At 53.4% G+C, this 18,486-nt stretch overlaps 5 protein-coding genes across 5 annotated transcripts; 2 read left to right on the top strand and 3 right to left on the bottom strand.

Annotated features, from left to right (window-relative positions):
- Nucleotides 1-2,907: 2,907 nt before the first annotated feature.
- On the top strand, nucleotides 2,908-5,784 carry Z519_07487 (uncharacterized protein; the record flags this gene model as incomplete). The annotated part of the gene is made up of 2 exons (XM_016765221.1): nucleotides 2,908-3,471; nucleotides 3,532-5,784. The coding sequence occupies 2 exons, from the start codon at nucleotides 2,908-2,910 to the stop codon at nucleotides 5,782-5,784; spliced, it is 2,817 nt and encodes a 938-aa protein (XP_016618190.1).
- An 888-nt stretch (nucleotides 5,785-6,672) lies between these two features.
- Z519_07488 (uncharacterized protein) lies at nucleotides 6,673-8,521 on the bottom strand (the record flags this gene model as incomplete). The annotated part of the gene is made up of 2 exons (XM_016765222.1): nucleotides 6,673-7,841; nucleotides 7,915-8,521. The coding sequence occupies 2 exons, from the start codon at nucleotides 8,519-8,521 to the stop codon at nucleotides 6,673-6,675; spliced, it is 1,776 nt and encodes a 591-aa protein (XP_016618191.1).
- A 547-nt stretch (nucleotides 8,522-9,068) lies between these two features.
- Z519_07489 (uncharacterized protein) lies at nucleotides 9,069-10,864 on the top strand (the record flags this gene model as incomplete). Its single annotated transcript, XM_016765223.1, has 2 exons — nucleotides 9,069-9,320; nucleotides 9,389-10,864. 2 exons carry the CDS (start codon nucleotides 9,069-9,071, stop codon nucleotides 10,862-10,864), a joined length of 1,728 nt encoding a protein of 575 aa, XP_016618192.1.
- Nucleotides 10,865-11,061: 197 nt separating this feature from the next.
- On the bottom strand, nucleotides 11,062-13,090 carry Z519_07490 (phosphomethylpyrimidine kinase; the record flags this gene model as incomplete). The annotated part of the gene is made up of 5 exons (XM_016765224.1): nucleotides 11,062-11,201; nucleotides 11,477-12,605; nucleotides 12,658-12,740; nucleotides 12,802-12,983; nucleotides 13,038-13,090. 5 exons carry the CDS (start codon nucleotides 13,088-13,090, stop codon nucleotides 11,062-11,064), a joined length of 1,587 nt encoding a protein of 528 aa, XP_016618193.1.
- A 319-nt stretch (nucleotides 13,091-13,409) lies between these two features.
- Nucleotides 13,410-17,859, bottom strand: Z519_07491 (uncharacterized protein; the record flags this gene model as incomplete). Its single annotated transcript, XM_016765225.1, has 3 exons — nucleotides 13,410-14,399; nucleotides 14,445-17,432; nucleotides 17,482-17,859. 3 exons carry the CDS (start codon nucleotides 17,857-17,859, stop codon nucleotides 13,410-13,412), a joined length of 4,356 nt encoding a protein of 1,451 aa, XP_016618194.1.
- Nucleotides 17,860-18,486: the final 627 nt, after the last annotated feature.

An 18,486-nucleotide genomic window follows, 5' to 3' on the forward strand; every position in this document is an offset into this window, starting at 1 on the left:
AACACACCGAGAATCAAGCATCTTGGCTCCTGACTTATGGTGCGTCCCTAGGTCCAAGCGGTCGCGCAGCTTGCGTTGGTGGCGAGGCAAGAATTCTTATGTCATGAGCCTAATGCTTTCGCGGATTGACGCGGCACCTCATTTTTACCCGAGATACCCCTAGGTGGGAGCGGAGGAGATAATGGCAGAGCAAACGCGGACCAAGTCGAAAAGTATCGTGATGAGGAGCATGTTGGGAGGAGTTTGTCACATTGCTGGCGGGATCCGATACTCATGAGTTTCCTTTTCTTAGTTCCCGTTTTTCTTATTCGTTTCCCCCCCTTTTTTTTCGTTTGACAGGTTTATCACCTTTTGCACAGCAACACGCGTCTCTTTTGAGGGTGATGAACGTTATGACCGATCGGCCGAGTGCATGCATTTTTGTGGAAGAGAACCAGTGCATTTATGAGAGCGGGAGATTTGCTCCTGTCTGCGCAGGCAATCCCAACTTTGAAGGGCTTTTGGAAGGAAAGAGACGAAAAGGAACACAGGCAACAGCATGGATTGTCGATGCGTGCGGCTTTGCTTCAACAAGGGTAGAGCAATGGGGTCTGTCCAATTGCTGTTGGGCTGGGAAGTCTGGTCCCCCTGAGTCCCCGTTATTGTACATTCATGGTACCCAGGGTCAGACAGGATATTACTTGCGCTCCGGTCAATTGGTGCTGTGAACCGGAACTCGTTTACTAGAACAAGGAGTTGGTCTTGCTGTTCACGTTCAGACAGAAGGCAGATCAGAGAACAATTTGAGCATCAAGTGATTATGGCGAATAGAAAGGGATTTGCTTTTGACAAGACTTCTTTAGACTCTGTAAAATTTGTTCAACCTTTTTTTCGCAAAGCGCCCACACCAGAAAGCTCGAGTCCTGGTGCTGTAGGACGCCAGCAGAAATCGTCAGCGCATGACTCAGAAAGACAACGACAAGGCTCAGAGAAGGTGAAAGAGTCGTGGGAATTAAGTTGGCCAGGGATCTCAATGGGCGGTATTGGCGCGAATTTAGGCTGTCCTACCAAGCGGTCGATTTTGCAAAAGCGTGGCAAACAACGCACATGGCAAAGTCTGGATAAAAACCTGGGGAATGGCCTTGGTCGATTTTAGCACGCAGTCTCTTGGTTACACAATGTCGTGCGGACCAACTACTGCGAGGGAACTAAGTTGGCGTCCGAAACGGGCTCGCCGTTGAAGTCTAGGCTGAGGCCGACGACATGCACGAAATTCACTGGTGTGCGAGTTGCGCAACCACTGAAAGGACCGAAAGGCGAGCGGTTCCAAGCACCGGCGCAGCCGCCAACGCCCGCGACGGCGCCTGAACTAGGTGCCTTGGAAGCTTGAGTGTCGGGGGCCCAGGGGGGCTTGAGATGGGGGGCCACGAGGGGGCCAAGGGGGGTGAGGGGTGCTTGCTTCAGGCCTGTAAGAGCCTAATGCTGTTAACTGGAGCAGCTAGCTAAATAACGAGTAGCGGGCACACTACCGCCTAGCCTTCTGGGCCTTACGATGTCACAGGTGTGCCGACGTTCCTGCACCGTCCTATCCAAGCACAACACTCACCCAACACACCAGTATCTGCTCCCAGGTCCCGACACTGTGGTTCACCACTCCTCTCCCATCCACCAAATCCCAAAAGCCTTATTCCACGCTAGATTTTAGCACCGATACCTGAGTACGACAAACACCCTGGCGCTAGCTCAAACCAGCCTGGGCCAGAAGATCCCGTTCGCAATGGCCATCTGACTAACCCTCCTGACACTAGGGTCAAGTCGTCCGACAACGTTGAAGAGTATAGCTTTTGTACAGCTGTCGGTTCCAATGACAACGGAATCTGGAATACCGAACATGTAAGAGGCCCTCCCCGGATTCCCCCCCCCCCCCCCCCCCCCCCCCCGGTCCAAGGCTCCCTCACTACCTCCGATTACGATGGGCGAGCAGCCATGCCTTCCGTTCTCGGAGTACTCGGAAGGCGATGCTCTTCCGGAAGAGGAGGGATATCAGGGAAGTGAGAAAGCAAAGGGCAACACAGCACAATATACTCGAACCAAGAATCTGGTTTGAACAAGCGGCCGTGCTCAGAGACCAAATCCGCAACGTGCATGAGAAAGTTTCTATGGGGCACGCTCTACAAAGTTTAACTGGATTTCCGGAGAAAGATGCATGACCGAGCAAGGCAGGGTACAGCGATCTAGCCAAAGTACTCCATACATGACCGGGCATTGCTTCTGCATGGCGCCAGGTTGGGGTGCTGCCACGTTGGCTGACCAAGACCAAACCACGCGATCGGGGCAGTACATAAAACGGTGTGACGCTGACGGGTTTGACGAGGTGTGCGACAGGTACCCAGTACCGAGTACTTCACTGATGGATCCTCGACTGTCAGCCCTACCGAGATCTACCGCTGCGAGAGACTAGGACAATACGAGGCGATCTTGAATGGAGCACCCCCAGTATGGAGACCACGCGCTCTGCTTATTATTTCTGCAGGATCATGTGAAGCTGCCGGACGTCTTCCGGTAAATTCGTTGGGATCCTGGAGACTTGTGCTTGGCCTAAATATCACGCTTTGAATCATCGGTCTCGATTGATGTCTCTGACTGATGTTGACCCTCATGTCTCTGGTAATGTACAGGGTACCTATGAAACGAGATATTACAGCCGTGTGACGGGACTCCACCAACATCGGCGCGATTCGTCGTCATGGGACGTATTGTATGGTTATCGGGTAAGTTTCCCAAACTCAAAATTTAGAACCCAGAGACGAAAAAAGTCCGCGATTTGATGCGCAGTCTTCATCAGTGGTCGTACGGAATACAGCATTCTCTTTTTCCCTCTCTTCTACTCGTACTCTCCTCCACCGCCTTCTTTGACCATTTCCTCTGATGTTTACCTGCGATGCCTGTCTACGTCGGGCTTTTTTCTCTCTTGGAAGCGGCGCCGGTCCATCACACTTCTCGTCTCCATTGCCTGGACATTCCTTCGAGCACGCGATCAATTCGACGATCGCCTTCTCTCGCAACCATGCCACACTTGAGTCCCTCAGAAAGGGCCATCACCGCAACGGGCTTTTCAAAGCCTTGAAAGAGGGCCGCCCAATTCCGCCGGTCAGAGCCAAGCCGTCGAACGCTCGGGCAAAACTCATGGTTAAAGATGCTAAAGCAAGAGAACGTAACTGGTTACAGCGTCTCGAACCCCCTGATCGGGAGGTATATTTGAAGAAAGCTATGGAAAAGGAGGCCAAATACTTGGTGGATCCTCTCAAACTGGCTCAGGGCATCGTCGAAAAGCTCCGGGACCACAATCTGCAGGCTGCCTTAGAATTGGTCCGCGCCAGCGACAGGGCTCATAATGGCAAGCGAGTAGACAATGTCGTCAGTTGGAACCATATCATAGATTGGCTGATGGGTCAAGAGTCTCCTGGTGAGGCATGGAAGGTCTACAACGAGGTATATTTCGACCACTCATCAAGATCCCGTTTTCCTGACTGACCCGATTTTTGTCCACAGATGAAAAAGCGAGGCCATAAACCCGACTCCCACACTTACACCATCATGCTGAGAGGTTATCGCGAGAACGTCAGAAAACCAAACGCCGTTCAGCAGGCATTGAGCGTTTACGACTCCATCTCGGCCGCAAACTCGGCTGTCACTCTGACCACCATCCACACGAATGCTATCATCAGTGTCTGCGCCCGCGCGTACGACATTGATGCGATATGGAGAATTGCTGGGAGGCTCCCTGAACGCGGGCCTGGTGCCCCGGACCATGTAACGTTCACGACGATACTGCAGGCCCTGAACAGCGAGGCCCAAAAAAGAGCGATAGATCGAGGAAGCAGAGAGGGGCCGGGCTTCGACCCTCAACCAATCTTCGACCAGGTTATTGATGACGCGCGGAAGTTATGGCTCGACATCACCGGACGATGGAGAAGAGGAGACCTTCACCTGGACGAGGCCCTGGTTTGTGCCATGGGAAGACTGTTGATGCTTTCAAACGACGGGAGAACTCATCTTGATGTTCTCAACCTGGTCCGACAGACCATGAACATAAGCAGAATCCCCGATGAATCAGCTATGGACCCGACGAACGAGACAGAGGCGCCGGACGAATCGGAAACCACAGCCGAGGACGATTCTCCATCCTCCCTCGACGCTCCAGCCATGAGAGCAATCCGCTCGATTTTGACCTCAAAACCAATCGGCACGGTGAACTCTTCTGTGTATGCCAGCCCTGGCAACAATACTCTTTCCATGCTCACGGAGACCACTACCGCCCTCCGAAAGCTAAAACTGGGCAAATACTATTGGGAATTGCTCACATCCCCCGATGGGCCTTATAAGATTGTCCCAGACCATCAGAATATTATGGCTTTCCTTCGCCTTCTTCGAGTTTCCCGCGCCAGTAGAGCGGCCTTGGACCTTCTTCGAGCTCCGAGACCTGACGATGTACGCGACAAACTTATGGTGCGTGGAACATTCGTCATAGCTATGAGCACCTGTCTCCGAGACAAGAAGAATCCGAATGTGTTCGAAACAGCCAGCCGGATCATGGACTTGATGCAAGAGAGCACACGAGATTTGAGAGATGACTTGAATGGGACTGAAATGGAGCCCCAGGGTCAGAAGCTCAGGTTCTCTCCCAAAGTTCTCCGGATGTATTTGGAAGTTGCTATGGCCACCACGAAAGGAATTGGCGCGGGTCCACTCGAGAAAACACAGAGCGGTGACTTGGATTTCGAGCGAGATCCGAGCAAAAACAATACAATAAGAGCGTTGAGAAGGCTTGGCCCAGATGCGGTCAATGTCAGGCAACTGATCAAATCCCACTTGATTGAGCTCGAACAACAGGCTGCTATGAGGGGACGTACGATCAGAGTCAAGAAACTGCTTGAGAAGCGCCAGATCACGCCTTACAGCGTTACTGAGAACATTGAAGAACTGGTCGAGCTATTGCGGACCATGATCAGTGCAGTTGACAAAATCATTCTGGTTAATGAACGGTTGGAGGACGACGGAATGGGACCTTTAGATAAAAGCATCTTGAATGAGTGTTGGTTGCAGAAACGTAAGTTGTCAGCCTTTGTTACGAGAGTGGCCAACGCGGTCGCCGAGCCCAAAGGACCTGGAGAGCTGAGGACGCGGCGTGTTGACGAAAGGGGTCGCCCGCTCGTGAGCAAAGTTGGAGAGAAGCAGGAGGAAGATGCAGATGCCGGGGCTGAAGACATTCAGACAGCAGCGGACGAGATGACAGACGAGGAATTCGAAGCCGGCATGGATCCCGCCAGTCCGCGCGCAAAACTCATGAACGATATCAAGGCAGCCCAGGCCAAGCAGGCCAAATCAAAGGAAGAAAGAGGCCTTTCACGACGACAGAAATTGGAATTGATTAAAGAAGAGCAAATCCGCGCACAGTTCCCCACCAGCGTGTTGAGAGAGCGGCAGAGCGAGCGGATGCGAAAGAAGGAGACTGCGGGGGCGGGATTGACGCCGAGAAGGGGGACGAGGGCGGTGGTGACTCCTCCAAAGGCGCCCGTGTGGAAGACGAGGCAATTGGAGATCAAGGAGATGAGAAGACAGAAAAGAGAGGCTAAAGAAAAAGAGAAGAACGCGAGAAGGGAGAAGAGAGAGGCAGAGGAAAAGGAGAGGCAGACGAGGAGGACGGAGAGGGAGACATATCGAGGGTGGGGAGGTGGGTTTGAAGAGATGTTGAAACAAGAGGGCAAGGCTGGCCGGGCCGGGATTGTGGAGTTGGGACCTTGACGTGTGTTGTTTTACTGTAGGTGCCAAGGCATATCCATATGTACGATAGATACAAGCTCGAGCCGCAAGCTCGAGCCGGGGAGATCGTGGGCCATGGCGACACAGCAAGGCGTCAGAAAACCTTGGGAAGAGGGCGGAGATGATCGGGATCGGTATGGAAACCCACCCTCCCTCCCCATTTATCAAGAGAAGATGTTCTTGTACTTGTACTCATAGTTACTACTAGAATGAAGGGAATGGAATCTCTAAAGGGCACAAGGACGTTGAATAACCCAACTTGACGACAAGTACCTCGTCCCCATCTCCCTCTCCTCCCAATTTGGACGACGCGTTCCGTGCTATTAAATGTACCGAGGAATGTACAAGGAACAGGACACATGACCATCCCATCTCCCAGTCGATGCCAGCACGTATCTCTCTATCTCTCTACCTGTCTCTCGATCTATCAGTGGCATAAATGTAAGGCGCAACACGACACTACACAGCACAATACAACACAGTTCACCCCACGGAGTCCGTGTTCTCGTACAATATACGTGGTACCTTTCCTCATAATCCCTCCCGCCCTCCCTTACTCTTCTCCCCTTTGGAAGCTATTCATTTCACTAGGTGGCGTAATAGGTGGTGCAGGTAGGGTAACTAGGGAGTCTGACCGTCGACCCCTGCCTGCTTCTATGCATGGGGCACCAGGTATAGGAGACCAGGGATATATACGCCGACCCCCTTGCCTGTTTTTATCTGCATATTAGTATGCGGGAGGTGGCATGTACGTAGTCGGGGCGCCAGGTATATCAGATGAGGCGGTTGGCAGAGGGGGAGGGAAAGGTTGCACATGTAGCTTCGGGAGAGAGGCACCAGGTTCAAGGAGTGTCTTCGGCCGTCGTCTGTCTATGTTGTTGAGCTTGACATGTCCGAGAGCCATCGGTCCTCCACCTCTCCCGCCCAGATGTCGAGCTTCGCATTGTTGACAAAGGCGAGGTCGCTGGGGTTGGCGACCCCGGTGGTCAGCCACGACGACATGGCTCTCAGCACATCCATCCTGGACCTGTGGCTTGCCATCATCGTCATCTCGACGAACTCGAAGACCTGTTCGACGTGGAAGACGGTGTCAGCGGATTCGCTCCGCCCTTCGACGTCGACGGCATTGTGAGCGATCATCAGGATCAATAGCAGGGAAGGTAGCTTGGCGCCCCCTGCTCTCAGAGCAAGATTCGAAGGGGCACTCATCTCCACGGCAGTGGTCAGACCCTTCAGGTAAGTGTTGGTGGTTCGACCGCTGTCTCGGAATGCCCAGAGCGCATTGTTGATTGCGAATAGAGTACCCAGGTAGAACCTGGATTGCGCATCGTCCAAATCTCCCGCAGGCAGATCGACATAGTCGCACAGGGCAGTCTTTGGGGCGAAGGCGCGAGCACGCCTACTCAGGTAGCCGGCGGTTGAAGTGTCCAGTGCCACTCCAGAATCAGAGTCGGATTCGAGGTAGTCACGGTGGCCTTGACGCAAAGCTTTGGACGCGTCGGATCTGAGGTTGTAGTTCCAAATCTGGACATCCCGTAACCATTGCCAGATCCCTGCCATCCTCTTTTCGAGATCCGAGTGTGTTTTCCATAAACCGTCAACACCGTTCTCCACAAAGACGTTGGCAACCATCAATCCCAGCGGGTACGTGATGGTTCGCACCGACTGTATTCCGCCTCTGAGATCCAGCAGCTTTCTGGCAGCCCGGACGTGATATTGGGCGCTTTTGGTATTGCCCATTCGATGCTCGCAGCCTCCTGCTATGGCAACTGCCAGGACATAGTCGTCCATCAGCGAGCTCTCCTGTTCGGCAAGCCTAGCATTCATCAACCTGTAGACCAAGGATCTCCGCGCTAGAATCGACAGTTGTCTGTCTTTCTTTGTGGGTTGAAAGCTCACGATCTGTGACTCGATGACGAGCAGTAGCCACATGACCACTATTTCGTTCGTGGCCACAACTCCGACGGTGCTATGCCTGGCAATGCTCGACACAACGCCGGTGGTCGACCCGTATATCTGGTCTGGAACCGTCGTCAAGTCTGCGTCTGGATTAGTCAAGACCCAGATTGAAATTGGTTCCAAGACGGGCAAAAATAAAAGTTCACCACATACACAGATGCAGCAAATGCTGATCTGGGACAGAGAGCTCTAGAGCTGAGCGTGCAAAGGGATCTAGAGAGCTTTTGCCGATGTCCTTGGGCAGTTTGACGGGGACAGAAGCCGCTCTAGTCCTCCTCTTGGCGTCCTCAATGTCCCCTTCTTCCCCATTCTCAGTGGTCTGAAGTGATAAAGGGTGCTGGTGCCGGTTTGCGCTGGACCTGACCTTCAGCCGGAACTTTAGAAAGGGCAATGCCGAGGTGGAGGCGAGTCGGTCGGTGTTTTCGAGCTCGATCTCGATTCTCCCCGATGATGACTCCTCCCCCCCCTCCTCCTCCTCCTCCTCAGGACTGGATTCAGCGCCTTGAGCATCGGAATTTGGTGAAGATGTGGTGGTAGCGAGGCCGCCGGCTGCATAGGTACCTCTCCATGACTTTGGAATGCGAGTCCGGCGGGCCGGGGGTTTGGAATCTTTAGACGAGTGGGAGACACGAGCGGCATGGGATCGAGCCTCGGATTTTGCAGCTTCCAGCGCTCTCCGATTCGCTGAGGCATCGCCAGCCAGCGCCGAGATGGTGGCGTTGGGGGAGAGGAAGTGAATTTGATATCGATGGCCACTCATGTCATCTTCGTCTCAGGCAATCGGCTTAAGCGCTGTGAGGCTTGTGATATAATATATTGATATTCGCCAGGCGACCGAGGACGGCAAAGGGATCCTTCGATTACCGAGAATATTTCGGTTCCTGCTCCAAGATATCTCCAGTGATACCATTGACGCCTCCCAGTCCAAGGTGCCCAAGTGTTAGCCGGCCTTCGCCCTCCACAGCGTGCCGGATCATCAATCAGCCCTAAGCCACAAGCAAGGATCAAGGAGTTGCATGATACGTGCAGTTGCGGCCGAGTCATCAGGTGACGGATCAGACGTCCAAGTACTTGTTTCTTGTTGTGCAGCCCGGCCCGCGCACATGGCTGATGGTCAGTGGGCGAAGGGCGACGAGTGGGCAGGAGGATGCCAAGAGTTGCCTGACTAAGATTAGCGAGAGATCTCGTTCTCAGCATCTTTCACCCACCACCAAAACAATGAGCCCACACTTGGCCGCACCCGACACCGCATTCCTCAGCATTTACTCGGTTCGACATCTCTATCCGAGCCTCTCTGAACGCTCGCCATGCGACATGGAGGCTCTCGCCAACTCCGATTCGACTGGTTGAGCACTCGAGCTTCGTGCCTGAGTCGTCTCCGCCAATGCTCTTCTAGCCTGCGTCCCCAATGCCCATCTCTCGGCAACACCTCTTCTACAGCTGCTTGGGCGACGCGATCCTGCAGCCATGCTTCGACAAAGCCTGACCAGAGCTCGCCCTCGGTGCCGGCCCGGAAGTGGTCGACTCCCTTGGCCAAGACCATCGCGCAGGCCATTGAGGTAAGGCTTCCCGCTGCGTCCGATATCAGGAATTGATTGCCTTGGCTAACTCACTGTGAACGGACAAGGTGACAGGACCCATTTCGATCGCCTCTTATATGCGCCAATGTCTGACAAATCCTGACGGAGGATACTACACCTCAAGTCGTCCATCGGCCGAAGATGCAGACCAATTCGGCGCCGCGGGTGACTTCATCACCTCCCCCGAGATATCGCAAGTCTTTGGTGAGCTCGTCGGAATATGGTTCATGACAGAATGGATGGCACAAGGGCGCCCGACAGAAGGTGTTCAGTTTATTGAGATGGGCCCTGGTCGAGGAACCCTTATGAGCGACATTCTTCGAACTATCGGGCAGTTCAAGACATTCGCAAGCGCCATATCGGCAGTATGGCTGGTCGAAGCAGGAGAGGGACTACGAGCCAAACAAAAAGACCTGCTCTGCGGGCAACATGCGCTCATGAAGGAGGTCGCCGATGAAACGGGGAAGAACGTCTGGTGGGAGGCTACAAGCCCTCAGGGAATCCCCGTCAGATGGGTCGAGGACATCGCCCTGCTGCCCGCTCAGAACCATGGTGGAGGTGAGGGGATGCCCTTCATCATCGCGCACGAGTTCTTCGATGCTCTCCCCATCCATGCGTTCGAGTCCGTCGCTCCCAAACCCGAAGATGCACAACAGGAAGATGTCAAGCCCCAACTTCTCACTGAAGCGGGCCAGCCGATCGCAAAGCCCACCATGGCAACCAAACTCCCTCAATGGCGAGAACTCCTCGTCGCGCCTACGACGCCGAAACTTGCGACGCTCCTCGCCTCCGAGACCGAGAAATCATTGAGTCCCAAAGAGCCAGAGCCGGACTTTCAACTCACGCTCGCAAAGGCGAGCACTCCTTCCTCGCTCGTCATCCCCGAGCGACCTCGCTATCGACCCCTCAAAGCACGAGTGTCCTCGCGCGTCGAGATATCACCAGAGAGTGCTCGATATATCCAGGACTTCGCTCGCCGCATCGGCGGCAGCGCGGCCCCTTCCGCAGTTTCGAAGGGCAAGCCTAAGCACGCCCGTAGCGAGGTTTCGCTACGAAAACCTGCCGGGGCAGCATTAGTGATTGACTACGGGCCCCTGGACACAGTTCCTGTCAACTCTCTCCGCGCAATCCGCAAACACAAGATCATTTCCCCTTTCGTCTACGCCGGCGATGCGGACATCAGCGCGGACGTGGACTTCGGAGCCCTAGCAGATGCCGCTTTGGAAGCCAGCCCGGGCGTAGAAGTCCATGGGCCCGTCGAGCAGGGGGCGTGGCTGATGCAGCTGGGGATCAAGGAGAGGGCAGGACGGCTTTTGAGGGAGTTGGACGAGAAAATGAAAGGCGGTGCAGGTGAGGAAGTCGACGAAGTGGAGAAGAGAAGGAGAGAAGCGGAATTGGGTTGGAGGAGGCTGGTCGAAGGCGGGCCAAAGGGCATGGGCAAGGCGTATAAAGTCATGACAATCGTGCCAGAGAATGGCGGAAGACGAAGGCCCGTCGGCTTCGGAGGGGGGGTTGTTGGGTGATGTGAATTGTGACAGCCCGCTCCCTCCCCTGCAACACTCCGTCTTGTGCCAAAAAGAAAAAGAGGGAACTTTGTACTCTATGTAAAATTGTAACATCAAATGTGCCACTACCATCACCAGCAGCGCAATAACCCCAAAGCATCAACTATTTGTATTGCGTTATGGTATATAATGTTGTTACTCACTCACTCACTCGCTCATTCACCGTCTCCTTCCTCGTCGGGATGTGCGTCGAAATCCCAAAACCGAACCTCCATCTCGGTCGCACGGACGAAGATGGCGATGAGCTCCTCGATGCGCGCGGGCGATTGCTTGACGATGTTCGCTTCAATAAGGTCTGGGCGCCGATCAATCAATCGCAACGGGTCAGCCCGTACCAGGTCAGGGCAGGCCAAATGGGGTTGCGCGAGGGTCGAGCGACTTGGAGGGGAGGAAGGGAAACGGGATAGAGGTTTGGGAAAGGGCTGCTTGGGCAGAAGGGAGGGAAGACAAGGCAAAGCCAGGCTAAGCAAGGCAAGAAAGAAAGGAAAAGGGGCAAGATCATGATGATGATGACAATGACGATGAGGATAATAACGAATAAGTAAATAAAAATCGAAAGTGAAGACTCACCTCTCCCCACCCGTACAGCCTCCTGATAATCGTCCGCGACATAATTCTCGACCCACCTCCAGTACCGATTTCCCTTGTCGCCCGTGACACTCTCGCGCTCCCTGTACAGGCGGGCCGCGGTGACGCCGTAGCCGATCAGACAGGGGGCCAGGGACATCTGTAGGGCCAACCAGTCCTGGCTGGCGCCGACGTCGAGGCAGTAGCGGCTGTAGGCGACGCAGGCAGGCGACTCCTTTGGTCTCCGCTTGGGGTCTTCGAGGCGGGCGCGCGAGATGCCGAACTCGGCGCAGTACGACAGGTGCAGCTCCATCTCGCGCTGGATGTGCAGGATGATGCCCGCGCTCGCCGCGATGGCCGTCATGGTCTGCGACTTGTACGCCGCCAGCGCGTGCGTGCGCGCAAAGTGCGTCAGGTACAGGTAGTCCTGCACCAGATAGTTCTTGAACAGCTTCTCGGGCAGCGTGCCGCGCGCCATGGCCGTCGCGAACGGGTGGTGCGTGAATGCCTCCCAGCTGCGCGCCACGAGCGGGTGCGTGAGCAGGTAGGTGTCGATGAAGTGGCCCCGGGAGAAAGGGAGGATTTGAAGGTTGTGGAAGTGGTTTATCGGGCCCGAGCCTTTGCCGACCGAGGCATCCGCGGTTTTGATACCCGTAGAGACGTAGTGCACCGCGAGGCGAGTCGCCGTGGCGAGAGACGGGGTCTGTGATTGGGATTTCTGGAGGGCCATGTTTGAGGCGATGGCGCTGGCGAGCGAGCAGCCTGTCCCGTGGGTGTTTTTAGAGGCCAAGTACTGCGATTCGATGATTGTGTAGTCGTGGCCGTCGTAAAGAACATCCACTGTCAAGGTTTTGTCTTCGTCGCGAGTGGCCTTGACGTAGTTCTTCGTCAGGGGCATGTGGCCTCCCTTGACCAGCACAGCCTGTGGACCAAGTTGATGGACCATCTTGGCCAGGGCCTTCAGGTCATCAAGCCCCGAGGGAGACTTGTACTGCACGTCTGCGTCGCGCAAGAGGAGCGTGGCTTCGGGAATGTTGGGTGTGAGGAGCGTCGAAATGGGCAAGAGTTTTTCGCGCAGGACCTTCACAGCATCGCCGGGAAGCAGCTGTGCGCCGCTGGTAGCGACCATAACCTGTGCGAATCATGAGTCCCAGAAACCTTGGTGATGGGCAGAGCGGTCATACAGGGTCGACAATGATTGTAGAGACCTTGTAGCGTTGAAGCGCTTCCGCAACCACTTTGACCGTTCCCGCCGAGGCGAGCATCCCTTTTCCCACATGTCTCAGCGACTCATTTGCACGGCTTGTTGAGCAGTGGCATGGCCTTACCAATCTTGACGGCATCACATCCAATATCCGTCAAACAAGCATCGATCTGCTTCCCCACAAAGGCCGGCGGCGTGATGTGGATGTCCTCAACACCCAGAGTGTTTTGAGCCGTCAAGGCTGTTGTAGCTGTCATCCCGTAGCAGCCATGGGCTGCAAGGACCTTCTGGTCTGCCTCGAGCCCGCTAGGACGGAGTCTTGTCAGAGCCGAGCCCAAAGATGGGATGTGAAAAACTCACGCTCCGCCAGAGCTGTCAGAGCCCGCGATGACCAGAACTCGGGGAGTGGTCATCTTGGATAAGAGCCTTCTCTCATCGGGCAAGCATTACAATAAAGCACAAGAACCTACAGGAATGAAAATGGTCGGGAAGACGAAGGTAGCCTGGTGGACAAGAAGAAGTGGAGGGGTTTGACACTGAGTGGCATTGAGATTGTCGTTGTCAAGGAGCCAATGAAGAATTGGGCCGCATCTCCACCATGGCTGAGGTCATTGTCCCGTTACGATAGTGATGCTGATGGCTGGGCACAGTGTATTCCAAGTCAGCAACTAACACTGGATTGACCGTCTCATCTATTCAACGAGCGAAACTCCTCGATCCCATATCCCAATATCACCTCATAATGGCAAAGCTAAACAGCGAGTCCATCTCTACCCACTGTCGCCCACATTTCTTCAGATATCCATCCACCACAGCTTTGATCCCCTCAAATGCTTCCTTGTTCGTCTCCGCGAGCACCATTATCCGATCCTTCTTCTCTGCGTATTCCTTTTCTGATCGCGCCTTGTTTTTGGCCTTCTCAACATCAAACAGTGCCGCAAAATACAACAATTGGTTGTACAACTTCTTCTCCGAGTACTCGTATGACATCCGGCCGAGACAGCCTTCAGCACGTCCGTTCGGACCCAGGCATCGATGGCCATAGACCGACATTTGTCGGGTTCGGTTGCCGCACGACGGATCGTCACAGACCAGCCAGCCCTCGTAATAGGCGGAGGTCTGCGCTCGAATCTGCGACTCTAGCTGCATGACAATCCTCATCCGTGGAAGGGGCTGCTTGCAATCGGTATTGCCGCACAAGATACCCTCGGGTGTGCATGAATCTGTTGAATCACAAATTCCTTCGAAAATCGTCACCTGCTTGCACTCTCTACACCTCAGACTGAGTCTCGCGGCGTCTTGGAAACGGATACTGTCAGGGATTTGCGATTCAAGGGGGAATATTTCGGCACTTTGTTGAGTCCCGCCGGTCGAAGTGTTGATCTGATATTTGCGAACGTCCAGACCTAGGCATTCGGCTAGTCGGACAGAATCAGTGCCGGGGATGGGTGCGCACAGCCTTTCAATAGGTGGGAATATCTGTTTGTGGAGATAGTATTCGACGTCCGGGACAAGGCCAGAATCTGGTTTCTGCACGTCCTGAGGCGTGTAAGATCGCTTCGGCGCAGGTAAGCCTTGTGTCTGTTCGTCTCCCATTGTTACAATGTAGGACATGACATCGTTGACTCGGACAGTTTTGCCTCGACTAATCTCACGAAGAGCGACTTGCACCTGCGGCATCGAATCCGCATTAGGGTATTCTGTTGGGTTCTTGCCAAGTTTCTAGAGAAATTAGCATTGTCCATCATGAGGTCGGCGGATGCTTACCGTGTAAATGACATATTTCTGAACTGGAATGGCGTTTTCCCTCATCTTGCTCGACAGTTCCCGAAGGTATTCGTGAATCTTCTCGAGGACAACCTCGGAATCTTCGCCCGAAAGGATTTCGTTCAGAAGCTTCTGAGACGCCTCTTTGGACAAGGCGCAGTACTCTCTTCTCTTCATGTCAAGACCTTTGACTTCAAGTTTCTCAACATATTTGCCATCCACCTCGGCCATGTTGATGGCAGCATACTTCTTTTTTGCGTGCAGCAGCAAGCGTCGGAAAATGTTGTCGATATCAATCTCCAACAGCTTGTATCTCTCGTTGACCGAACGTTTGAACTCTAAGCCGACACTCAGGGCCTGCGCAATGTTGTCCGCGTTGGTGTTGATCATGACGGAATCGGTGTCGCCATAGATGACCTGGAGTTGGTTGCTTTCTGCAAGCTCCTTCGTACTCCTCAAGATTTCTCTACCTTTGAAGGTCGTGAGCATGGCCAGTGGCCGTGCATAGAAGCGGGACTGGGTATAGCCGAGACACCCGTACATGGAATTGGCTGTAAGTTTCAACGCCATTTGTTTAGTATCCCAGAGCGCCTGTTGTTCGGCAGAGGCTCGTTTGTCCTTCATCAGTTTCTTGACTTCCTTCCGGCGCGTGACGAGGTTGGCGATGAGTTTTGGTAAGATACCTTGAGGTTGATCGACGGGGACCTCTGGCACTTTCTCCTCTTTCTCGTTTTCGGCAGTAGCCGATCGATCAACAGTTGTGAAGCAGATGTTGTATTCTTGAATGATGCTGGGGTACAAACTGTTGAAGTCCATCACAAGGATGAACTTGTCGTACAGACCTTTCTCAGGCTCAAAGACGAGACCACCTTTGTACTTGTCCTTCTTTTTGGTGTCGGCTCCTTCGTCGTCGTCCTCATTTTCTTGGGTCTGTTTCGCACGACCTTTGCCATACTCTTTATCGGGACAAATGTATTTGTTGCGGTAGAACTCGTGGAGCAGAATGTACTCGTTGCGTTCGGCTCGTGTGCCGCTTAGGGTACGAGCCCACGAGTTCCCAGCAAGTTCTGTGAGAACTTTAGTCAATGGCAACATTTGCAATTTCAGGGCAAGCGCCGCAATGAAAAAGGTGTCAGCGTGGCAGTGGGTGACGTAGTTGAGCAAACCATCGCGAGTGGTTGCCCATGTCTTCAAGGCTGCTTCGTTGTCCAGTTCGCGGCGACGATTGTCCGGTCCGAGATAGAGATCGCACATCTCAGTCAAGCTCCACTGTTGACATTTGGTCATCAATGACTTGCCCATGTCATTTGCCAGGTCGCACATAAGCCGTCCCGCCAACAGCTGTCTCTCGGCGAAGAATGTAGCGCCTCTTCCAAAGGATTTTGGCCATTCTCCTCGTTTCAGTCTACCAATCCGGTGCCACCCTGGAGTTTTCTTCTCTTTCAAGCGACTAAGAAGAATACTATAGTCGACTTCTTGAAGTTGGTGGCCAATTAAAACATCCGGGTCGACTCTTTCAAAAAGTGCGAGAAACTTGCTAAGGAGAAACTGTTCGGTCTTTTCAAGCATAAATGTATCATCTCGCTTTTTGGTTTCAGCTTCGAAGCCGACCGGGTAAGCAGATCCGGAAGGTCGCATCACTGTGAATGTCCTCGAAGGCATTTCTTCCGGAGGAGTAGTGTCAGTCAATGAAACATTCTCGTACACACGAGCGCTTGCAACCAAGATTTCCTGCTTATTCTCTTTGACATTCAGTTGGGTCCGGAACGCCAAAGACATCAACGTAAGACGTGGAGCTTCGACGTTCTCAGAGTTGCTCAATACGGTGATGTTGGCGGGTTTGGTGACAGCACATTCCAGCTTGCACCATGAAGCGTTATTGACGGCGCTAAAGTCGGCGTCTTCGATGTTCAACCAACATGGACCCATGATGTTCTTCCACAACACAAACTGTTCAAACAAAGCCGTGTTCGTGCCGAATACACGGGAGAATGTCTCTCCCTGCAGGTCCATTGGGAGCGGGTTCTTATCGTAGGGGTAGAGCAGCTTGAGGTATTCGGCTTCCTTCGGGACATCAGGGAGCTCAAATGCGTACTTTCGAGTACATGGCTTGACTTTCCTGGTGGAAACCTTCATTTTGGACATCAACGTGTCGACTTCACCGTACACATCGTCCATCTCGACTTCCTCGCTAGTCTCCTGGCCGTTGACCACCCTATACTTCCTCGGAAGGAAGAAGAGCTTGCGGAGAATGTTATCAACCTTGATGAATGCGCTGCGGTATTGTCCATTCGTCTTGTCCTTGACCTTTCCAAAGAGGCAAAGACTGCCATTGACTTCGGTGTAGTCGAGCCAGAACATACGCAAACTGCCGTCCTCTTCAACAGCATCTTGAGGCTTCATCTTGCCGAAAATTCGAGTTTCTGAAGATGGACTGCTCTGGATGTTGAGTTTGCTGGTGATCTTGTTCCATGAAGAGGCGTCCACTTCGTTGACGGGGGGCAGCGGCGGAGATGAGCTCAGGGGCGTTGGTAGCTGTGGCGACTTGATCTTTGGTGGTGGTCTGCTGCCAGTCATGTTAATACTTGTCGATTGAGGTGCTGCATGCCCAACGACTTGAGCAACATTTATGACATCTTCGTCTTCATCTTCCTCCTTGATCTGCACCTTCGCCTTGCGCTCAATAGCCTTGACGACGGGAGACGAAGGAAGAGGATCGCTCATGACGTTGTCGTCATCAAATGTTGGCAGATGATCGTCCTCTTCTTGTGCAGCTTGTGGGGGAGGAGTGTCGACCAGCTCGGTAGGTGGGGCTTGATGCTTTAGTCGAGGTTGCTCGCGAGACGGTGGAGGAGATAGCAGTCTGACCTTGCGTCGGTTTTCGGACTTGACTGGTTTTGCCGTGTACGTGCGTGTAGAGAGAATATTGGCGTCAACTTCTCCGAGGAGGTCGGCCATGAAGGCTTCGTCTTCGGCAGTAGTTTGGATCTAGAACTGTCAGGATCAAGCACGAAGGTCTGAACGGAAAGGGTTATACCGTTGGCTTGGGAGCAACAACAGGACCATTGTTGAAGTAGTTGAGAATCTTGTGGTTCGTACGGTCTTCTTTCTCGCGATCTTCTTCCCGTTTTCGCTTTGCAGCTTTTCCTTTCAGTGGAAGCTCCTCGGCATCGTCACTACTATAGTATTGTCCTTCGTTTTGCCATTCTTCTCGACCGTCGTCAGCATATCCTTCCCCATTGTCGTCAACAACGAAGTCATCTTTGTCAAGGCGACTTCGCACGACTTTCTTGTACCCGTCTTCATCAACCTCGTCGTAAATGGCACCCTGGTCTTCGATTTGGTAGGAATCAAGTCGTGTCTTGCCCGCGGCTCGCTGAGCTCTTAACTGAGCAAGAGCTGAGCGATGCGACATTGGTCACCGGTTCTGAGACTGTGCAGTAATGTTAACAGTAGATTGAGAGGCAGTCGACTGAGTAGGTGCACGTAGAGGAAGGAGATTCTCGCGGCTTACGCTGGGAACACGCGACGTGCGCTTCACGATAATGCGCTTTACGGGATGCGGTTCATGTCGAGAAAAGGTGAGCACATAGCGCGTCTATGGAGCGCGTCCATGGAACGCGTCCACGTAACGCGAAGCAGCCCCCACCTTCGCGCTTTCTGGATAAACATTGTTCCGCTCTGCTAGTGTTTTAGTCCAGCCTCCTCACCCCTTGCCAACTGTAGCCTTGCGTGCGCCTACCACACAGCTGTCTCTGCTAAGTTGAATCTTTCGATGCTCGGTGTACATCCTCATACTTCACATGTTGCAATGCCATCCATTAAAGCAGGCAAACGCATCGGTCAAATGTTTGCTGTCTCATACTGCGAGCCTGCAAAGCCTTGTTTGTCAAGCCATAAAGGACCGGAAGATGAATAAAAAAAATCTCTTCACAAGCGACTCTGTATTCCGACTAAGGTACTGCGAAGGACCAAAAATATGCATCGTTCCAGGAGTATCGCAAAACGCATCATCACAACAGTCGCTGCTTTAAGGAAGTGT

The sequence above is a fragment of the Cladophialophora bantiana genome (assembly GCF_000835475.1).
Source record: "Cladophialophora bantiana CBS 173.52 unplaced genomic scaffold supercont1.11, whole genome shotgun sequence".
NCBI classification, from domain to species: domain Eukaryota; kingdom Fungi; phylum Ascomycota; class Eurotiomycetes; order Chaetothyriales; family Herpotrichiellaceae; genus Cladophialophora; species Cladophialophora bantiana.